The sequence below is a fragment of the Schistocerca cancellata genome, chromosome 1, assembly GCF_023864275.1.
Source record: "Schistocerca cancellata isolate TAMUIC-IGC-003103 chromosome 1, iqSchCanc2.1, whole genome shotgun sequence".
Lineage (NCBI taxonomy): Eukaryota > Metazoa > Arthropoda > Insecta > Orthoptera > Acrididae > Schistocerca > Schistocerca cancellata.
Genome location: NC_064626.1, coordinates 1,247,611,230 through 1,247,632,757, shown reverse-complemented (window position 1 = coordinate 1,247,632,757; position 21,528 = coordinate 1,247,611,230). Strand labels below are relative to the sequence as shown.

Below are 21,528 nucleotides of genomic sequence, written 5' to 3'. Positions count from 1 at the left end.
TAGCGCTCTTTCTGCTACCGTCTTAGTGCAGCTAGTGATCACACATTTTTCTAAACTTGTGTTCACACAATATTTCTATCTGTGCAAATTTTAATAACCTTCATAGAAATGTGCCCAAAGATAAAGCCACAAGAAGATGACCATAAGAGAAAGAAAATTACCTTAGAAATGAAACGTAAAATCATTGAAAAACGTTTACCTAGTGTGAGCGTTGCTAATTTAGCACACACATACAGTCAGTCTACATCAGCTGTTTGCACTATCTTCAAGAACAACGACAAAGTAGAGGGTATAGATGCTTCAAACAGAGTGACAAGAGGATCTAAAAACCGTTTCATATTCTGGATTATCTAAAAGTTGCTCCTTATATGTATAAATGAAAATCAATTGCAAGGTGACACTATTAACGAGAACATCATTTGTGAGAAGGTGAGAATGATTTTCACCGACCTCATTAAGAAGATGCTAAGATCATCAGCAGCTGAAGAAGTGCTTGAGGGAAGCTGTCGGTGGTTCAAGAAGTTTAAGAGAACAACTGGCGGAGAACCCATGAGCAACTTCAAGATGCTCTTAGATTCTGAGGGTTATCTTCTGCAACAGATTTTTAACTGTGACAAAACAGGTCTATTGTGGAAAAAGATGCTGAAGCATACCTTATAACAGCAGAGGCGAATGCATTGCCTGGTCACAGTCCAATGAAAGACTGTCTTACGCTGGTATTCTGTGCAAATGCAAACAGTGATTTGAAAAATAAACAACTGCTTGTTTACCATTCAGAAACTCCATGAGCCTTCCCAAAGGGTAAAGCCCAGAAGAGCAGGTTAAATGTGATGTGGAGGTCCAACAACAAAGCTTGGATGACACATGACCTTTTTTGTGATTGGATTAATGAAGTGTTTGGTCCTTTTGTGAAAAAATCTGACTGTCCTTGAAGAATTTCGCTTCATCAAGATCCAATTTCTGGCTCACAACACCACTCCGTTACTCCAGCTTATGAACCAGCAGATGATTTCCAACTTTAAGAAGCTCTGCATTAAAGCACTCTTCGAGCATTGCTTTGAGTTTACTGAAGCTACCAATCTAACTCTCTGAGAATTTTGGAAATAATCACTTCAACATTATGCCTGTGTCAAGATGATCCAAAAGCCATGGAGGGGGGCTACCAAGAGAACTCTCACTTCTGATTGGAAAAAGCTTTGGCCAGAGTGCATTGTCGAATGTGACTCTGAGGCAGTTGAGTCAACTGTGGAGCCTGTAGTCAATAAGATTGTGTTTTTGGCCAAGAGCATGAGACTAGAAGTGGATAACAATAATTTTGATGGGCTTGTGGAAGACCACAGCCAAAATAAGACCACTGAAGAGCTTATGGAGTTGCAGTGAGTCTCACAGCAGGAAGGTATGAAGAGGAGTTCAGAGTAAGAGAAGGAGGAGGAGAAGGAGGTGGAGGAGGTAACAGCAAAGCAGCGGTCTTCTGCAGCAACAACAGAAATGCTGAAAGTATGGAAATCGGTTGCATCTACATTGAAAATAATCTCCCCAATAAAGCAACGACTATGCGCTCTACAAATTTATTTGATGATAATGCAGTGTCACATTTTTGTCAAGTGTTGAAGTGTTGGCAGAAAGAAATGACCATAGATACCTCCCTAGTAAAAGAGAATTAGTTACGTATCATGAATAATAAGTACATAATACAATTCCAGTCCCAAAGAAAGCAGGCATTGACAGACGTGAAAATTACCGAACTATCAGTTTAATAAGCCATGGCTGCAAAATATTTACGTGATTCTTTACAGATGAATGGAAAAACTGGTAGAAGCCGACCTCAGGGAAGATCAGCTTGGATTCTGTAAAAATACTGGGACACGTGAGGCAATACTGACCCAACGACTTATCTTAGAAGATAGATTAAAGAAAAGCAAACCTACGTTTCTAGCATTTGTAGACTTAGAGAAAGCTTTTGACAATGTTGACTGGAATACTCTTTTTCAAATTCTGAAGGTGGCAGGGGTAAAATACATGGAGCGAAAGGCTATTTACAATTTGTACAGAAACCAGATGGCAGTTATAAGAGCTGCGGGGCATGAATGGGAAGGAGGGGTTGGGAATGGAGTGAGAAAGGCTTGTAGCCTATCCCCGATGTTATTCAATCTGTATATTGAGCAATCAGTAAAGGAAACAAAAGAAAAATTTGGAGTAGGAATTAAAATCTGTGGAGAAGAAATAAAAACTTTGAGGTTCGCTGATGACATTGTAATTCTGTCAGAGACAGCAAAGGACCTGGAAGAGCAGCTGAACGGAATCGACAGTGTCTTGAAAGGAGGATATAAGATGAACATCAACAAAAGCAAAATGAGAATAATAGAATGTAGTCTAATTAAATCAGGTGATGCTGAGCGTATTAGATTAGGAAATTAGATGCTTAAAGTAGTAAATGAGTTTTGCTATTTGGGGAGCAAAATAACTGATGATGGTCGAAGTAGAGAGGATATAAAATGTAGCCTGGCAATGGAAAGGAAAGCGTTTCTGAAGAAGAGAAATTTGTTAACATTAAGTATAGATTTAAGTGTCAGGAAGTCATTTCTGAAAGTATTTGTATGGGGTGTGGTCATGTATGGAAGTGAAACGTGGACGATAAATAGTTTGGACAAGAAGAGAATAGAAGTTTTTGAAATATGGTGTTACAGAAGAATGCTGAAGATTAGATGGGTAGATCACATAACTAACGAGGAGGCATTGAATAGAATCAGGGAGAAGAGAAATTTGTGGCACACCTTCACTACAAGAAGGGATTGGTGGGTAGGACATGTTCTAAGGAGGGAAGAATTTCATATTGCAGTAGTCCCCCTCCTGCCTCTTAGATTTTGAGGTAGTGAGTGATGCAAGAATTGTCACTGAACATCACAGAATGTCACTCAGTGTGCCAGTTGATTCTGGCTGTGTGTCATGTCTCTGAGATGGTCTCAGTGGTAAATGACAAGGTCTCAACCCAGCTTCCAGTTGTGTGTGCCAGGCGGTTTGTGATGACACTCTGCCTATAGCTTCTGGCCAGATTTCAAATGTTGCCATCTGTCTTTTTGTCAGATCCAGTTGAACAATCCTGTGATCTTCTTTTGGTGTAGTCCATTTGGAAGTGCCTGAGCTTATTTGTCCTAGCATACTTTTGTCCTGAGTCCATCTCATCCCCACTCATTATGCAGTCATTGCACTGCAGCCAAATATACAAGGGTCCTATCAGTATGATGCTTCCATGTCCCACTACCCAATGTTCAGAGTCTGAAAGATGGTGATAAGCTACCTGCACATCTCATCTGGGCATGCTGTGTTGCAATCTCCACCAGAAAACATCCAGTAATGTTAGACACACCGGTACGTATAAAGTACTCACACCATTCTCTATCTGTAGGACTGGAATTTTTTAAAGCTGAAAATAACCTTGCGTGAGGGTTAATCAACATAATCCATAAGCATGAAAATACTGGGTTATCAGTTTGGTAAGTGTTCATATTGTAATACTTTAGTTTTCTGTCTGTGTATGTTGCCACAAAGTTGCATTATGGTTGGCGGGTAGGTCTTTAAGTCCCATCAATGATGAGGACATTACAGGCAGATCTCCATTCTAGGTATGAGGTGGAAGGGGAAGGAAATTGACTGTCCTCCTCAAGGGAACCATCACAGCATTGTGCTTAGTTGGTTTTTGGGAAACCACAGAAAATTAAAATATGGATGGCTGGACAGGGATTTTAATCACATTCTTCCTGAGTGTGAGCCTAGTCTCTTAAGCAAAAAGTGCACTGGGAAAATTTGTTATTAAATACATGGGTGAAAGTGCTCAGTTTCAGCTCTGTAGCTAACCTGTACGGTTCTGTTCTATCCTTTACAAGACTCTGACTGAAAAATGAGGCAACACCTGCATAATTCTGCCTTCTTCAGCACCTTTAAAATTTTCTAAAAAATATTGGAATGTGAACATATTCACCCTTTTTTATGCTGAGAGAGATGGAGGCAGTGACAGTGGTAAAAAGATGGAAAAAATAGTAAATAGTGGCTGTTGTATAGAAAGAGTGAAGGAGACAATGGCAGTGTGAGAGAAAGATAGGGAGACAGTGGCAATGGAACAAAGTTGACAGTGACAAGAGTAATAGGAAAAGAGTGAAGGAGACACTGGCATTTGGAGAGAAATAAAGGGAAGGAGGAAGTAGGATTGGATGAGAGCCAGTGATAATATGGGTCTGTGACACTGACAGCGAGGAAGAGATGGGTAGTGACAGTGAGAAGAGACTTACCAGTGGGAAGGATTAAACCAGATAAGTGTAGAAAGAGAGAGACAGTGGCAGTGAGCGGAGACAGAAGTAGTAGTAGTAGTAGTAGTAGTAGTAGTAGTAGGACAGACTGTGGCTGTGAGACAGGAGATGTGACAGTTTGAGAGACATATAGAGACAATGACAATGAGTTGGGCTGAAAGAGTGAGTAAGAGTAGACAAGTGGAAGTGGATGAGTGTGAGCGACTTACAGCAATAGACTAGTGGGTGTGAGAAAGTTACCATTGGGGGAGCTTGTGGGAGTGAAAGTGAATTGCATATTAAAAAGAGTGTGAATATCCTTCCATGTCAAAATTTTTGGGCGAATTTTTAAAGATGGTGAGAGAGATGGAATGAGGCAGCTGTTACACGACTTTTCAGTCAGAGACTTTTATACAGGAACATATTCACTTTTTTTTTTCTCTGATAGGAGCATTTCTCTACTCGTTCCTAGTGCAAATTCTTTTTTTTTATTTTACAGGTGTTTCAATAGTAAAAATAGTGATGGATGCAAATGTAATTCTAACACCAAAAATTTCCAAATTAATTAATTACATACAAAAAAAAATGGAATATTTTCGAAATGTATTTTGACTAATATCATTCAAGTATAAAATTATATAAATAATCTAAATTCAAATTTTTTACTTCAATACATGTATGTACTGTGGTTATAAGTTACAAAAAATTATACATGTAAAACAAAATTACACATGAAGCTTTATTAGATTGCAATTTGAATTAAATAACTGTTTCATATTCCTTACAAAATAGCAACAGTGTAACACTAACGTTACAATGTGAAGGAATTTGTAAATGAATGTGTTGGTTAAACATTAATAAAACCAATGTATTCAATGTACAGAATACAGAAGGGCACACTCAGGTCAGTTTCAGAGGCTCTCAGTTTTCACAGGCCATTGGCTGAAATTACTTTTATGTCAGAATAAAGTCTAAAAGTAGGTATAAGAAAGGAACCACATCATTGCTAGCTGGAAGCTGGGACTAGAGAACTTGTGGTTTGGAGCCAATTCTCTACAGCAGTGGCCAATAGTTATTCACATGGTTTCCCCTAGCTACATATTAGCTACCCTCATTGGGTACCTAGTGGGAAGGCTAGCAGCAGACCACATTCCACAGGAACAAACAACCTTTGGTGAAGTGATGATCTTGCTTGCTATGTAGACCACAATGAACTGTACTTGAATGTTACCATATAACATTAAAATAAAAAATTCAAAATAAATATCAGGCTGGCTGTGTGAGATGCACAAGTTATCACATTTATGAATGTTACTATTGTCAGCTATGACTGACTGTTGATAACTAACTTCATAAAAGAGCATCTTTTATCTGAAACTAATACTAACAAAGAGATAGAGGGGCTGGCCAGTACTTACCTCAGCTCAGTACAGCCAATAGATACACAAAAAACAGACCCGAAAATTTACATTCCTAGCTTTCGGAACTTTGTTCCTTCATCAGGGAGGAGAGAGGGGAAAAAAAGGGAAGAAGGCAAAGTGGATTCACTTACTCACAACCCAGGTTATGAAGCAACAGGGAAAGGAAAACAGGGAGGGTAGCAAGGACGAAGGCATGGTTGTCAGACGGAAGCCAAAGATATTCTACTGTAAGTACTGTGCCAACTTCAAACCAATGAGGATGCATACAGAAGTAAAGAGGTATATAGTATAAAGATAAACACAACTATGGAGGATGAAAAGATGCGTGTATGGCTAAAGAGGAAAGGGAAAGAGGAGAAGACTGAAAACTAAGTGAGAGTGAGGTTGTTTAACGTAGGTTCAGTCCAGGGGGATGTCGGGATGGAAGGATGTGTTGGAGTGCAAGTTTGCATCTCCGCAGATCCGAGGGACTGGTGTTGGGTGGGAGAAGCCAAATGGCACATACAGTGTAGCAGGTTCCTAGGTCCCTAGAATTATGCTGGAGGGCATGCTCTGCTACTAGGTATTGGACATCTCCTAGGCGGACAGTTCGTCTGTGTCCGTTCACGCGCTCAGCCAGTTTAGTTGTTATCATACCGATGTAAAAGGCTGTGCAGGGCAGGCATGTCAGCTAATAAATGACATGTGTAGTTTCACATGTGGCCCTGCCTTGAATTGTGTATGTTTTACCAGTAGCGGGGCTGGAGTAGGTGGTTGTGAGGGGATGCATGGGGCAGGTTTTGCAGCGGGGTCGGTTACAGGGGTAGGAACCGCTGGGTAGAGAAGGTAGTCTGGGAATATTGTAGGGTTTGACAAGGATGTTACGGAGGTTAGGGGGGCGACGAAAGGCAACTCTGGGTGTTGTGGGGAGAATTTTGTTAAGGGATGATCTCATTTCAGGGGTTGACTTGAGAAAGTCATATCCCTGGCAGAGTAATTTGTTGATGTATTCGAGGCCAGGATAATATTGGGTGACAAGGGGGATGCTTCTGTGTGGTCTGGGGGCAGGAACATTGTTGTTGGCCGGGGAGGAATGTATTGCTCGGGAGATCTGTTTGTGGACAAGGTCTGCAGGATAGTTGCGGGAGAGGAAAGCACTGGTCAGGTTATTGGTGTAATTGTTGAGGGATTCGTCACTGGAGCAGATACGTTTGCCACGAATACCTAGGCTGTAGGGAAGGGAGCATTTGATGTGAAATGGATGGCAGCTATCAAAGTGAAGATACTGTTGTTTGTTTGTGGGTTTGATATGGACAGAGGTGTGGATGTAAGCTTCAACAAGATGAAGGTCACCATTCAGGAAGCTGGCTTGGGTTTTGGAGAAGGACCAGGTGAAATTCAGATTCGAAAAGGAGTTGAGGTTATGGAGGAAATTAAGGAGTGTTTCTTCACCATGAGTCCAGACCACAAAGATGTCATTTATGAACCCATACCAGGCCATGGGAAGTAGCTGTTGGGTCTTCAGGAAAGCCTCCTCCATGTGGCCCATGAAGAGGTTGGCATAGGATGGAGCCATCCTGGTTCCCATGACCATTCCCCTGATTTGTTTGTAGGTCTGGCCTTCAAAAAGTGAAGTAATTATGGGTGAGGATGAAGTTGGTAAGTGTGATAAGGAATGAGGTTCTTGGAAGATCTTCGGGTGGGCATTGGGAGAGGTAGTGCTCAAGGGCAGAGAGACCATGGGTATGTGGGATGTTTGTGTAAAGGGATGTAGCATCTATGGTGACAAGAAAGGTTTCAGGTGGGAGAGGAGTGGGAATGGATTTGAGGCGTTCTAGGAAGTGGTTTGTGTCTTTGATGTAGGATGAGAGTTTGCGGGTGATAGGTTGGAGGTGTTCGTCTACCAGAGCTGAGATACGTTCTGTTGGGGCTTTGAAGCCTGCTACAATGGGACGACCAGGTTGGTTCTCTATATGGATTTTGGGTAATAGGTAGAAAGTAGGGGTACGTGGCTTGGTGGAGTGAGTAGGTCTATGAAAGCCGTTGTCAGGCCTTGTGAGGGACCTTGGATTTTTAGTGTTTTGTGCAGCTCAGTCTGGATGGAGGAAATGGGATCCTGGGTAATAGCTTTGTAGGTTGAGGTGTCGGAGAGTTTACACAGTCCTTCTGCCACATACTCCACACAGTCAAGTAGCACAGTTGTGGAGCCTTTATCCGCCAAGAGGATGACAATAGAGCGGTCTGTTTTCAGCTCCGTAATGGCACAGGATTCAGCTGGGGTGATGTTGGGGGTTGTCGGGATGTTCTTCAAGAAGGACTGGGAGGCAACACTGGATGTGAGGAATTCCTGAAATATCTGCAAGGGATGGTTTTGGGGGAGGGGAGGAGGATCCCTTTGAGAAGGCAGTCGGAACTGTTCTAGACAGGGTTCAACACTGGGTCTAGTATTTGGGGGCTGTGTTTGCGTAGTGAAGTGATATTTCCAGTTGAGGTTCCGGGTGAATGAGAGGAGATCTTGAACCAGGTCAGTGCGGTTGAATTTAGGCGTGGGACTAAAGGTTAAGCCTTTTGATAGAACAGATGTCTCTGGAGGAGAGAGGGATCTGGATGAGAGGTTCAGAACTGAATTGGGACTGGTGATATGTGGCATTTGACTGTGGTTATAGTTGAGATTTGGTCTGTGTGGGGTATGTGCTGGGATTGGGAGATTGAGTAGGGTGGCTAGGCTAGGTTTGTTGGCTATGAGGGGGGTTTGTTGAAGGTTCTGTTGTGGTTGGTGTTTGTGAGGGATAGGGAGAGGGACCCCACTTCTTAGGTGTTGCACTAGCACTGTGGATAGTTTCTTCAGGTGGTGTGTGGCATGGAAATCAAGTTTACAGCTGGCTTCTAGGATGATGTTCCTGAGTGTGTTCTCCAAGCAAGGGTTTGAGAGGTGGAGGACTTTGAAGAGAGATAGGAGCTGTTGGGAGTGATGGTTACATGAAGTAGTGTAGAGATTCAGGACAAGTTGGGTAAGGGCTAAGGATTGAAGGTTCTGGAAGTCCAGGAGAGACTGGAGGAAGGAGGAATTGCACCCAGAGACGGGAACTTTTAAGGTAAGTCCTGTAGGGGTAATTCCAAAGGTTAGGCAGGACCGGAGGAAAAGTATGTGGGATTGCAGTTTGGCTACGGTGAATGCATGTTTGCAGAATGAATGTAAACAATGTGGTATAGGATTCGGGTACATAGTGGGTAATCTGGAATGTGTAATTTACCAACAGCTATCTGTCTATTTTGAAAAATTAGGAATAATTTGTGAATCTCAGTATGGTTTTAGGAAAAAGTTGTCTACTGTGGATGCTATAGACTTTGTAGTCAAATACTTACATCAAGTGTTTGAGGATAAGGGCTATGCTCAACTCACATTTTGTGATCTAAGCAAAGCTTTTGACTGTGTAAAGCATAAGCCACTCCTAGAAAAACTGGAATTCTATGGCATTAGACACAACAGCCTTAAATTAATAAAATCATATCTTCAGAATCGTAAGCAAGTTGTTTGTGTAGGGAGAGAAATGTCGAGTATAGAGCAAGTCAAGGTAGGTGTTCCGCAGGGATCTGTGCTGGGCCCCTTTTTGTTCCTGATAATGATAAATGATCTGCTGTCGTTTATCAAGTCCACCACTGTGTTGTATGCAGATGATACAACATTTCTTCATGCTAGTGAGGATTTCAATAGTCTTAAAACTTGTGCAGAAAAGACAATTGACCAAGCATCCTATTGGTTCAAGGCAAATGGATTCCTGCTGAATGAAAACAAAACACAGCAGATGGTCTGTAGTCTTAGAGACAAGCTTCTGTCAGATCATCCAAGTTATGTCAAATTTTTGGGGGTATACATTGATGATAAATTATCTTGGGGTCAACATGTACAATATATTAGTGGTAAATTGTCAAGAGTTATTTACCTGTTAAGGCGACTTATGGATTGTGTTCCTGAAAAATATGTTAGAACATCCTATTTTTCATTCTTTCAAAGTATAATAACATATGGAATTATTTTGTGGGGGAACTCTAGCTGTGTACATGACATATTAATACTGCAAAAAAAAGCTATTAGGATAATTACTGGTTCTGCATATAAGGCACACTGTAAACCGTTGTTCTCAAATCATGACTGTTATAAACTTGTACATATACTATGTTCTAATTTATATGAAGAAGAAATTACCAGAAACAAAAACCAGAGAAAATGTACACAGCCACAATACAAGAAGGAATAGATGCCTCTATATTCCTTACCACAGATTGTCAAAGTCACTCAACAGCTACGAAATCATGGGGTACAAATTATTTAATAATCTTCCTCAATCTGTTCAAGAATTACCTGAACAACTATTCAAACAAACAATTCATGACTGGCTAGTCCTCCACCCATTCTATGACATAAGAGAATTTATCAATTGTAATATAATACTACAATGTTAACAAGAAACCTGTTGTTTCTTTCAAACTATTAATTGTATTTTAGCATGTATTTGACGTTGTCTATTGCTGTAATGGCCGAATGACAATAAAATTATTATTATTATTATTATTATTATTATTATTATTATTACTGGTGGGTAGGGAAATTAAATAACTAAAGTTAAAATAGTAATCATAAGAAGGAATAAAACACGGAGGGAAGGATGAGAAAGGAAGAAAGAAATTGTATTGGTAATGTTCAATACCAAAGGAAGACCACTAAATAAGAAAAATACGGAAAAAGTTGACCAGACCAAGCAAGTGTGTCCAGATCAGGGAAAAAGAACACACGTTGCTCAAAAACAAAGATACCGAGTGGCGAAAAAAGATCGCGCGTGCCGCAAAAAAGATCGCGCGTGCCGCAAAAAAAATCGCGCGTGCCGCAAAAAAGTTCGCGGGTGGCGCAGAAATGTCCCAAAAAAAAATTCCAGTGGCGGAGAAAGATAGCCATTGGCACAAAAATAACGCCAGCAACACGAAATCGACGGAAGTGGATGATACTGGTAGGTGTGGAAGAGATTGTTGGCAGTGACTGTTGGCTGGAAAACAGCGAATAACGAACGTTAAAACTATGGAATGTTAAATAAATAAATAAAGAGAAGTGGACTATAAACGGAACAAGATAATAGGAGGAAAATGAAACTAGCACAGTTGGTGACGAAAATATTTATTTATGTACATAGTGTTTAGATGACAGATGTAAGTGATAACTAACAAAAGGGACAAAACAATGAAGGATGTGGACCATATAGGTGATCTAAATGATTGATGGAAAATCTCATATAAAGATGTGAAACAAATACTAAAAAAGAGATAGAGGGGCTGGCCAGTACTTACCTCAGCTCAGTACAAAGAGAACCATCCTGGCCGTCCCATTGTAGCAGGCTTCAAAGCCCCAACATAACGTATCTCAGCTCTGGTAGACCAACACCTCCAACCTATCACCCACAGACTCCCATCCTACATCAAAGACACAAACCACTCCCTAGAACGCCTCAAATCCATTCCCACTCCTCTCCCACCTGAAACCTTTCTTGTCACCATAGATGCTACATCCCTTTACACAAACATCCCACATACCCATGGTCTCTCTGCCTTTGAGCACTACCTCTCCCAATGCTCACCCGAAGATCTTCCAAAAACCTCGTTCTTTATCACACTTACCAACTTCATCCTCACCCATAATTACTTCACTTTTGAAGGCCAGACCTACAAACAAATCAGGGGAACGGCCATGGGAACCAGGATGGCTCCGTCCTATGCCAACCTCTTCATGGGCCACATGGAGGAGGCTTTCCTGAAGACCCAACAGCTGCTTCCCCTGGCCTGGTATGGGTTCATAGATGACATCTTTGTGGTCTGGACTCATGGTGAAGAAACACTCCTTAATTTCCTCCATAACCTCAACTCCTTTTCGAATCTGAATTTCACCTGGTCCTTCTCCAAAACCCAAGCCAGCTTCCTGAATGGTGACCTTCATATTGTTGAAGCTCACATCCACACCTCTGTCCATATCAAACCCACAAACAAACAACAGTACCTTCACTTTGATAGCTGCCATCCATTCCACATCAAACGCTCCCTTACTACAGCCTAGGTATTCGTGGCAAATGTATCTGCTCCAGTGACGAATCCCTCAACAATTACACCAATAACCTGACCAGTGCTTTCCTCTCCCACAACTATCGTGCAGACTTTGTCCACAAACAGATCTCCTGAGCAATATATTCCTCCCCGGCCAACAACAATGTTCCTGCCCCCAGACCACTCAGAAGCATCCCCCTTGTCACCCAGTATTATCCTGGCCTCGAATACATCAACAAATTACTCCACCAGGGATATGACTTTCTCAAATCAACCCCTGAAATGAGATCATCCCTTAACAAAATTCTCCCCACAACACCCAGAGTTGCCTTTCGTCGCCCCCCTAACCTCCGTAACATCCTTGTCAAACCCTACAATATTCCCAGACTACCTTCTCTACCCAGCGGTTCCTACCCCTGTAACCGACCCCGCTGCAAAACCTGCCCCATGCATCCCCCCACAACCACCTACTCCAGCCCCGCTACTGGTAAAACATACACAATTCAAGGCAGGGCCACATGTGAAACTACACATGTCATTTATCAGCTGACATGCCTGCACTGCACAGCCTTTTACATCGGTTTGACAACAACTAAACTGACTGAGCACATGAACGGACACAGACGAACTGTCCGCCTAGGAGATGTCCAATACCTAGTAGCAGAGCATGCCCTCCAGCATAATTCTAGGGACCTAGGAACCTGCTACACTGTATGTGCCATTTGGCTTCTCCCACCCAACACCAGTCCCTCGGATCTGCGGAGATGCAAACTTGCACTCCAACACATCCTTCCATCCCGACATCCCCCTGGACTGAACCTACGTTAAACAACCTCACTCTCACTTAGTTTTCAGTCTTCATCTCTTTCCCTTTCCTCTTTAGCCATTCACACATCTTTTCATCCTCCATAGTTGTGTTTATCTTTATACTATATACCTCTTTACTTCTGTATGCATCCTCTTTGGTTTGAAGCTGGCACAGTACTTACAGTAGAATATCTTTGGCTTCCGTCTGACAACCATGCCTTCATCCTTGCTACCCTCCCTGTTTTCCTTTCCCTGTTGCTTCGTAACCTGAGTTGTGAGTAAGTGAATCCACTTTGCCTTCTTCCCTTTTTTTCCCCTCTCTCCTCCCTGATGAAGGAACAAAGTTCCGAAAGCTAGGAATGTAAATTTTCGGTCTGTTTTTTGTGTATCTATCGGCTGTACTGAGCTGAGGTAAGTCCTGGCCAGCCCCTCTGTCTCTTTGTTAGTATTTGTTTCATATCTTTATATGAGATTTTCCATTAATCATTTACACCTTTTATCTGAGGTTGTTGTTGGTATTCCCAATTATTTAAGGAGCTGTCGATAAGAGTTCTGGAGTGAACACTGCATTATCCTTATTACACCCTTTTGTGCAACTATCAATTTTTTCCCACAGTGATGAGTTACCTCATAAAATGATACTACAAGACATTAGTGAATGAAAATAGGAAGCTTTTTTACATTTTCATTTCTAAAATCTGAAATTATGTGTAATGCAAAATTCGTGGAGCTTAGGTGTTTAAGATGATCTGTAACATGTGATTTCCAGTTCAGGTGCTTGTTAATATAAACACCTAAGAATTTAAAATACTCTATTTAAGTCATTGAAATATCCTTATACATTACTCCTAATTGTGTGGTCAGACCTTGTGCAGTACTGAACTCCATGTATTGTGTTCTATCTAAATTTGTTGACAGTCCATTTGCAGAGAATCAGTTACTAATTTTCAAGAAAATATTATTTATATTCAAAAGTGTTGAAGTTACTCTGAAGACTTACTATAATAACTACATCATCAACAAAGGGAATGATTTTTGCTTGGTTCTTACATACAAATTTTTTCCCCAGTAGTGTCAAGGAGGAGGTAACTAATGACTGATCAGTAATTATTAATATCTGTATTACAACACTCTTGTAAAGGATCCTGACAATAGCATATTTCAGTGAGTCTGAAAATATTCCCTGTGATTTTGTTGTGTTGCATATGTGACTGAATACACTGTATAAATGTGAAGAACAGCATTTTGATGCTGTACTTGAGATATTGTCAGCTCTTTGAGAGTTTTTTGGCAGAGCCTGTAGTAATTTTTATTTGACTGTATGTAAGCAGCATTGCTTCTTGCATATATTCTATTCCTTTATCCTTGCCAATTTTATGAGCTATTTCAAAGAAGTGATTATTAAATAATTCTGCTATCTGACTGCTATCATTTAGTATGCTGTTTTCTTTATTAACAAATGGGTGCTAACAAGTTGTATGTCCATTCAAACCTATTTAAATCTGCCATTTGCTAGAGCACGATTGCCATTCTTCTTCCACAAAGAAAGCAGTTCTCAGTGCAAAAAACATGGTCTTCAGTTGAAATTTCAGAACCCGGGGTTATGCCCCTTTACCTCTCAGGAATGGGCAGTAATACTGGATTTCACAAAATAAATGTCCAAGAAAAGAAGCTTTGGAGTATACTTTGTTTATTTGCACGATTTTGTCTAAATGTTCCTATACTTATTTATGTGTTATATTATGGGACCAGTTTCAGCAGATACTGCATGTCTCAAACATTGGACTGTAAAACAGAAAAAAAAGGTCTTTTGTGTGCTGTTTACATAACTGGAACCTAATGCTATCTGAGATTCATTGGTGTGCCACTAAAATTGGTTTCACTACTTTTAATATCAAATAATAAAATTTCAAATAAAAATAGTTCTCAACTCAGTGAGTCTTCTTCACAAAATAAAATGTGTTGTTTCTACAGTGATAAGATATTTAGTTAAATATATCTTAAATATTTGCAATTCATGTAATATTTAATGTATTATTCCTAATTAGGTCTTAATGTTATTGCAGGAAGACCCATGTGAAGTGGAGGACATTGCTAGCAGCAACCCAACAATAGTTTCATCACTCATTCTGGAGCTCAATAAATTTAGGTCAAGACTAGTCCCACAAACAAACTGTCCTGTTGATATATCATCTGATCCTGCTCAATTCAACAACACCTGGCACCCTTGGCTTGATTAGGCTACTAAGAAGATTGGTTTTGGTTGAAAGACAATAGAAAAGCCACAACCAAGTGAGATAAACGTGTGTCAGAGTTACATTGTTTTGTACAGTAGATCTATGAAGATCATTTGGTACAGCATCTTCTGCCAGAAAATTTAATATCTGACAGTTTTTTGTGAGATTATCAGTGACATTAACTCATCAGTCACATTTGATAAATCATAGAGGAGAACCTTTAGGGATGTGGAAATATGCATTATTAATTCATAGACACAGTCACTGCAGGCTACTTATGGAAATTATACTAATAACCAATTGCAACTAATGCTAATCTGCTCCTGTTTATAATGATGGGAATTATGTCCAGATTACTATTAGTAAAAAAAAAATAGCTACTTTATAAAGAGCCAGTGCTTTCCCTCTTACACTGCTCATTTCTGTTCTTATCTAATACTTCCAACTAAGCACTTGGGTAACTTTACACAGAACACTATCAGCTGTCTATACATTAGTAAAACTCTGTATAATGTGAACATTAATGTTAACAGTAATTTACTTCCCAAATCCAAATATTTTGATAAATTGTCAGAGTTGTTAAAATGTATTTTTAATTTAGTTTTAAAGATTTGGGAATGTGTAATCTCCTGATGTCTGCCAGCAAACTGTTAAAAGACTTTAGCACTAAAATATTAAATTACATTCTTAACTCTAGCCAATTGGAAAGTATCTTTACTTCTAGTATTGTGTTTATGAATTACACAGTTCATCCCAAATTCACTCATAACTTTAACTACAAATATAATTAGGGATTAAATTTGTTAGTACATAAATGTGAGAATTTTGATGGTCCCAATGAGGCTTCTGCAAGATGTTTGCTTATCAGCCTTACATAACTAAGAAAACAATATGCAGTCCCTAGTAATTTAATGTAGGAAAATACTGGAGTGATAGTGAATATTGTGTGTCATTAGTGTTCCACTTTGTAAGCAATTAGAAAGATAAATATGTTCTGCATACATATGTCAGTATCAATTTTGTTAACAAAAGTATGATGATTTTCTGTCACATTTTATCATCTTCTTGCCACTGACAACACTGCCTGCAAAAGCTGAATGCAAGTAATGTTATGGTGGCTTGAATATGAGGTCTCCAAAGTGCAATGTATGAATAATAAATCTGGACCCTGCTGGTTACCTGTTATAAAGGTATAATGTTATATCAGAATGCTGTTTAGTAAACTGAAACTTGCTCATTTTTTACAAATTAAATACACATGTACACATTCTTTTCTAATACATTAATGGTACTCATTCTCATATTTAAAAAAAAAAGGAGCTAATTATATGACCACTAGTGCCAAGAACCATGCACCAAATGCTCAAAACACGTTATCACCTACATACACTTATTCTTTCTGCTATTCTGTCCAGTATTCAATCCACTCATCATGCAGCCTTGTTCTATCATTCCCATAAACGTATCACTTTTCTAGGCATGCAAGCAACCACTACTCAGCACTATGGCCCCTGTTAGACTCTACTACCCAAAGATTAGAGTAGGGCAAATATATCACAGTAAGGCAAGGAAAACTTGCATTGCTGTGCCGACTTCTTTCCCAATGTTGACAAAAGGTGTGGAAAGCAACAAAAACAAGAATAGGTAAAAACTTGCAGGTAATAAAGTTAGAAACACATAACCGGTTCCACAAACTAATGTACTTCGCTATTGTTCCACCTTAGTATGGTTGTAGACAACTCATTAATATTAAAACGAACCCTTAAACATATATGTATGTACATATTTTTCTGAACTCATTTTACTCTCGTGATTCATTGTCCCTGATTTTTCATATAACTAGTAGACGTAAACATATAATAAGATTAACTACTGAATGACACAGCTGGACGTGAGGCATCAATCACTAAATGATTCTGTTGCACAAAATCCATATCATCAGTCACCTTACATCTTTGGTTCAAATCTATGAAATGGAAGAAAATGGTACATAAATTGCCAAAAAGAAAGCATGTAACATGGAGTTTTTTTTCCACTTGCATTCATACACATGAACACTTCCATTGAGGCTGTGCTGAACTCCATTTGTGGTCCATCATGGTAAGGTCGGTGCAACTGAAGGTCATCGACTCCTTCTTGTGGTGACTATTGGCGGTGGTTGTGGCAAGATCTCAGACATGTGCCAAATCATGGAATCGTGCCTGGTGGCCCCATATGTAGCAGTAGTGGTGGGGACAAGTTGAGCTGCCCCTTGCATGCAGAGTGCTGATATTTGAGCATGTAGTTGCAGTTATCTCCTCACATGCGAGTCAAAACAATTCATAATGATGGGTATGTGGCAATTCCTGTGTTTTAACTGACAGTTTGGGCACAAATCCTAAGTTCACTCTGGGCCTGGAGTGTGTGTCCCTATTCACCTTATATCTCCACACATCCAAAATCTTTTTGCTCTATCAATGCTGGTTGATGCAGGCCAAAAAGAAGTATGTGTGGAATTTTTCTATGTCTGTTAGGATGTGTCAGTGTCACCCCGTTTTCTGCCAGTTCATTTGCTTCCTTTGTGTAGTGTTTGTTGATGTTTCTGACAAACTCTTTTCCTTTAAGAGCTTTTGGTTTCCCCCAACTCCAACTGTGTTGTACTCTTCTCTTACTGCAGATTTCTTGAGGTGTGGTATCAGATGCTGTTTTGCAAATTATAGTAGATGCACAGTTATTTTTATTTTTTTTATGGTGGTGCTTTGATTAAGCCCTGCTTCCTGGAATATACTTTCTTACACTGCATTAGTAGAGTGGCTAATTTATTCTTCATTGTGCTACATGTACCTTCAATTCTTCAATTTTTGGGTGATTTTGTTTTCTTTCATTATGTGTTGTTCTTTTCTGGGCTGCTCCTGTTCCAAGCTTCAGTATTTTAAGTAATCCATTTGTGTCTGCTTCCTGTAGCCTTCTTCTATTGTAGCACAGGATATCCTTCTAAATGCTTCAATATCTCTTGTAGTCTTCTTCTGTGTATACATAACTGTTTGCTCTCTCACGCTGCTGAATCTTTGACATTTTCTGCAGAATTAAACTCTACTTGACATCCCGTCAACCAGTCTTCTCTCCACACATAAGATAGCCTCCATGCGTACTCTATTATCTGCCTGGACACAAAACTGATTTCCTGCTCTTCCATCCAACTTCCTATAAAATTAGCTAAAAATTCCTCATGGTGGATAAGGCCTTTTGGGTAGAATTAATCAATTCCACTTAGCCATGAATCATTAAAACCTACTGTGATAGTTCCACTGTGTACTCGATGCAGTCCTACCTTTGACTCCCTTTTGAGATACTCCTGTACCATTTCTTCAATTTTTATGTTTTTTGTGTGCTTTCTTTCCTCAAGTTTTCAACTTGTGCATACAACTCATCACACTTTTCACCTGTTTCTGTTGCAGTATCCTCAGTTGTGGTTATACTGCAATGCAGTGCTTGCATTTCACATTCCACTCCCATGTTTTCTACTCTTGATGTTTCCACATTTGCTCTGATCTCCTCCCTAATAGCTGCGACTGTATTAGATTGCTCTCAGTATACTCTTTCCAATATTTGATTTTTTTTTCTGATTGTTGATTCTGAACTCCTCATGTTTGGTTACATGCCATTTCATTAACAGTTTAAATTCTTCCTGAACATTTGATCATTGTATCTCCTTTTCCATAAATACATTGTACACCTTAAACACACTTGATTCACTAGTATTAGTCTCCTACTTTTGTTGACCTGCAAGCAATTCTGAACAAGGCATCCTATAATACATTATACTATCCTCCATTTTAGTTTCACTCCTGTCTAAAACTCCTAAGTTAAATTCATCCTCTTGTATTACTCTGCCCCTCTCTTGTCCATTATTTAAATCTCCAAACAGCTCACCATTGTAGTAGCTGAACAATCACCACCTCAGCTTGAATATAAAAGTGAAATATGGTTTTAACTCCATTCACTCCTGATCATTAAACAGTTTTCCCTGCCCTGAGAAAAGATATGATAATTTTGAATAAATGCTATACAGTAGCAATGCTAGGTAAAGCAATATGTTGCTTCATGCGACACTTACTTTTTATCGTCTAGCATTGCTGTTGTAATGTGGCAGTGAGTACTCTGCAATGTTGAAGGCTGCTCTCTTGTGTTCTTGTAATTTTTTTCGACTATAATCCAAGTATGGAATTCACCTTCCCAGAATTCATTCTGATCTGGTCACGTGGTCTGCTATATTGCCCCTCTACTTGACACTGGATATTATCCTCTCTATTGTCATCACATAACTCCAGTTCTTTCACAATCACTACTTTAATTCAAATAGTAATCTCAGTTTATCCTCTCCCATATGTTTTTTTATTGAATATTGTGCATTCATGGTACATTGGGAGTTCAATGGAATTTTGAGGGTGGTGCTGGTTTCCTGGAAAAGAATGAAAATCCAGGGGCCTTTCCCTTGAGAGTTAAGAGAAAAAAATCTTAAAAATTACTGTTATCAGTTGTTTTAAGTCTTAAAAACATAAAAGAAATTTTAAAATGTGCTTTATTTTAAACAGAAAAGTTTTCAATTTCTTGAAGTATGAATCATTCACAACTTTTTTCTTAGCATCTTTGGTTATAAAATTGGTAACATGAAAACTACATGCTCTATAAGCCTCTTGTCAATAAATATCTGATAAGAACATTAAAAGCTAATAAACTGAAATTAGAGTAAAATAATTTCCAAATAGTATTCTTTAATTTTTTAACAGTTACATTTGAGGACGACGCTCAGAGTCCAAAGACGATGCTCAGAGTCCAAAGACGAATGCATATCGACGCTGGTGTCGACATCATCGGCACCACATAAGGCCCTCCCCCCTCACAGTACGGAGTACTCTTGAGAGGCCGAGGGGGGAGGGGAGGGTGTGTGACTAAGGCGTCGGCAACGGTGATCCGAGGGAGCCAGACCACGGTCAGCTTGACAGTGCCGTCGGGGGGCTGTGTGGGTAGATGTGATGGAAGGTTCCGCCCCCGAACCTGGAAGTCGTTGAAGCGAGCTGGGCGTCATACTGGGCGTAGTGGTCGTGCGGCGACAGGTAGGCCGGCGGTTTACGGGTGGAACGGAGCGACGATGACAATGTCTCCAGTAGGTGTGGCGAACACACGAAGCATGTCCAGGTCAATGTTGGGTAGGAGGGGAACACATTTCACCAGGTGGCAGGGAATGGTGGAGGTTGTGTCATGAGCACTGGATGAAGAGAAACACACGACGAACAATGTATAATAGCGCAGTATTATTGAGATGTCATGGATTATGTCCGGTGGGAGTGAGGAGGACACGTTCAAGATTTGGGGGGGGGGGGAGGGTGTGAGAAACCTTGACAAGGCGAGGCAGGCAACGGTGGAGAGCTCGAAGGGACTGGCGAAGGGCCCAGTGGCGAGGGTGTGATCGTAGATAAGCTCGACGTGGGGAGCATGTGGTCACTCGACGGAGTGCGTGAGACCAGAGTAGAGGGCGAGGTTGGAGGAGAGCTCGACGATTGGAACTGGAAGTCACTCGATCGAGTGTGTAAGTCTGACATGGAGGGAGTGGTCGGAGTGTCATGGGCCACGACAGTGAGTGGCTTGGTCGTGGTTTGAAGAGGGGTAGAAGAAGGCTCAACATGAGCAGGCTTAAGTCTGTTGAGAGAGACTGTAACAGCTGAAGTTACATTAACAAAGTCAAATGTTTCATATCACTTATATAGTAGGTCAGAAACTGGAAGCAACTAATTCCATAAATTATCTGGGAGTAGGCGTTAGGATGATTTAAAATGGAATGGCCATGTAAAATTAATCGTCAGTAAAGCATATGTCAGACTGAGATTCATTGGAATAATCCTAAGGAAATGCAATCCGAAAACAAAGGAAGTAGGCTACAGTACACTTGTTCGCCCACTGCTTGAATACTGCTCACCGGTGTGGGATCCATACCAGATAGGGTTGATAGAAGAGATAGAGAAGATCCAATGGAGAGCAGCGCGCTTCGTTACCGGATCATTTAGTAATCACGAAAGGGTTACAGGGGTGACAGATAAACTCCAGTGGAAGACTCTGCGTGAGAGACGCTCAGTAGCACAGTACGAGCTTTCGTTGAAGTTTTGAGAGCATACCTTCGCCGAGGAGGCAAGCAGTATATTGCTCCTTCCTATGTATATCTCGCGAAGAGACCATGAGAATAAAATCAGAGAGATTAGAGACCAGACAGAGGTATACCGACGATCTTTCTTTCCACAAACAATACGAGACTGGAATAGAAGGGAGAACCGATAAAGGTATTCAAGCCAAACACCGTCAGGTGGCTTGCGGAGTATGGATGTAGATGTAGCAGACCAAATACGCATTGAATACCAGAAAAAACGCTCAAAATTGCGGTCTTGACACTGTTTTTTTCATGTAAGCACTGTAATTTTGTAATGTCTGTGTATGCAACAGTTGTTGCATGCACAGACAGCGATAATGAGCAAGAAGCAATCGTAGTATGGTACGTTTTGGACCCCGCCTACTCTGGCTAAAAAACAACGTACAGCCTAAGCCTATAGTGCGATCTACCTTCTTTTTTTACTTGCATGTTGAAGGTGTTGTGAATGTTAACCACGATATTAACTTTGAAGACGAAATTTTTAGCGTGTTGAAAGTTCTGTGTTTGTTATTGTTTTCTTCAAAATTCCAACG

At 40.3% G+C, this 21,528-nt stretch overlaps 1 protein-coding gene across 1 annotated transcript in view; it reads left to right on the top strand.

The window, feature by feature from the left end:
- LOC126094855 (arylsulfatase B-like) overlaps positions 1-16,067 on the top strand; it is a 137,753-nt gene extending 121,686 nt beyond the window's left edge. Inside the window, exon 9 of the mRNA XM_049909483.1 lies at positions 14,644-16,067. Within this exon, the coding sequence (XP_049765440.1) occupies positions 14,644-14,817 (174 nt within the window). The 3' untranslated portion in view covers positions 14,818-16,067. The remainder of the gene's footprint in view (positions 1-14,643) is intronic.
- Positions 16,068-21,528: the final 5,461 nt, after the last annotated feature.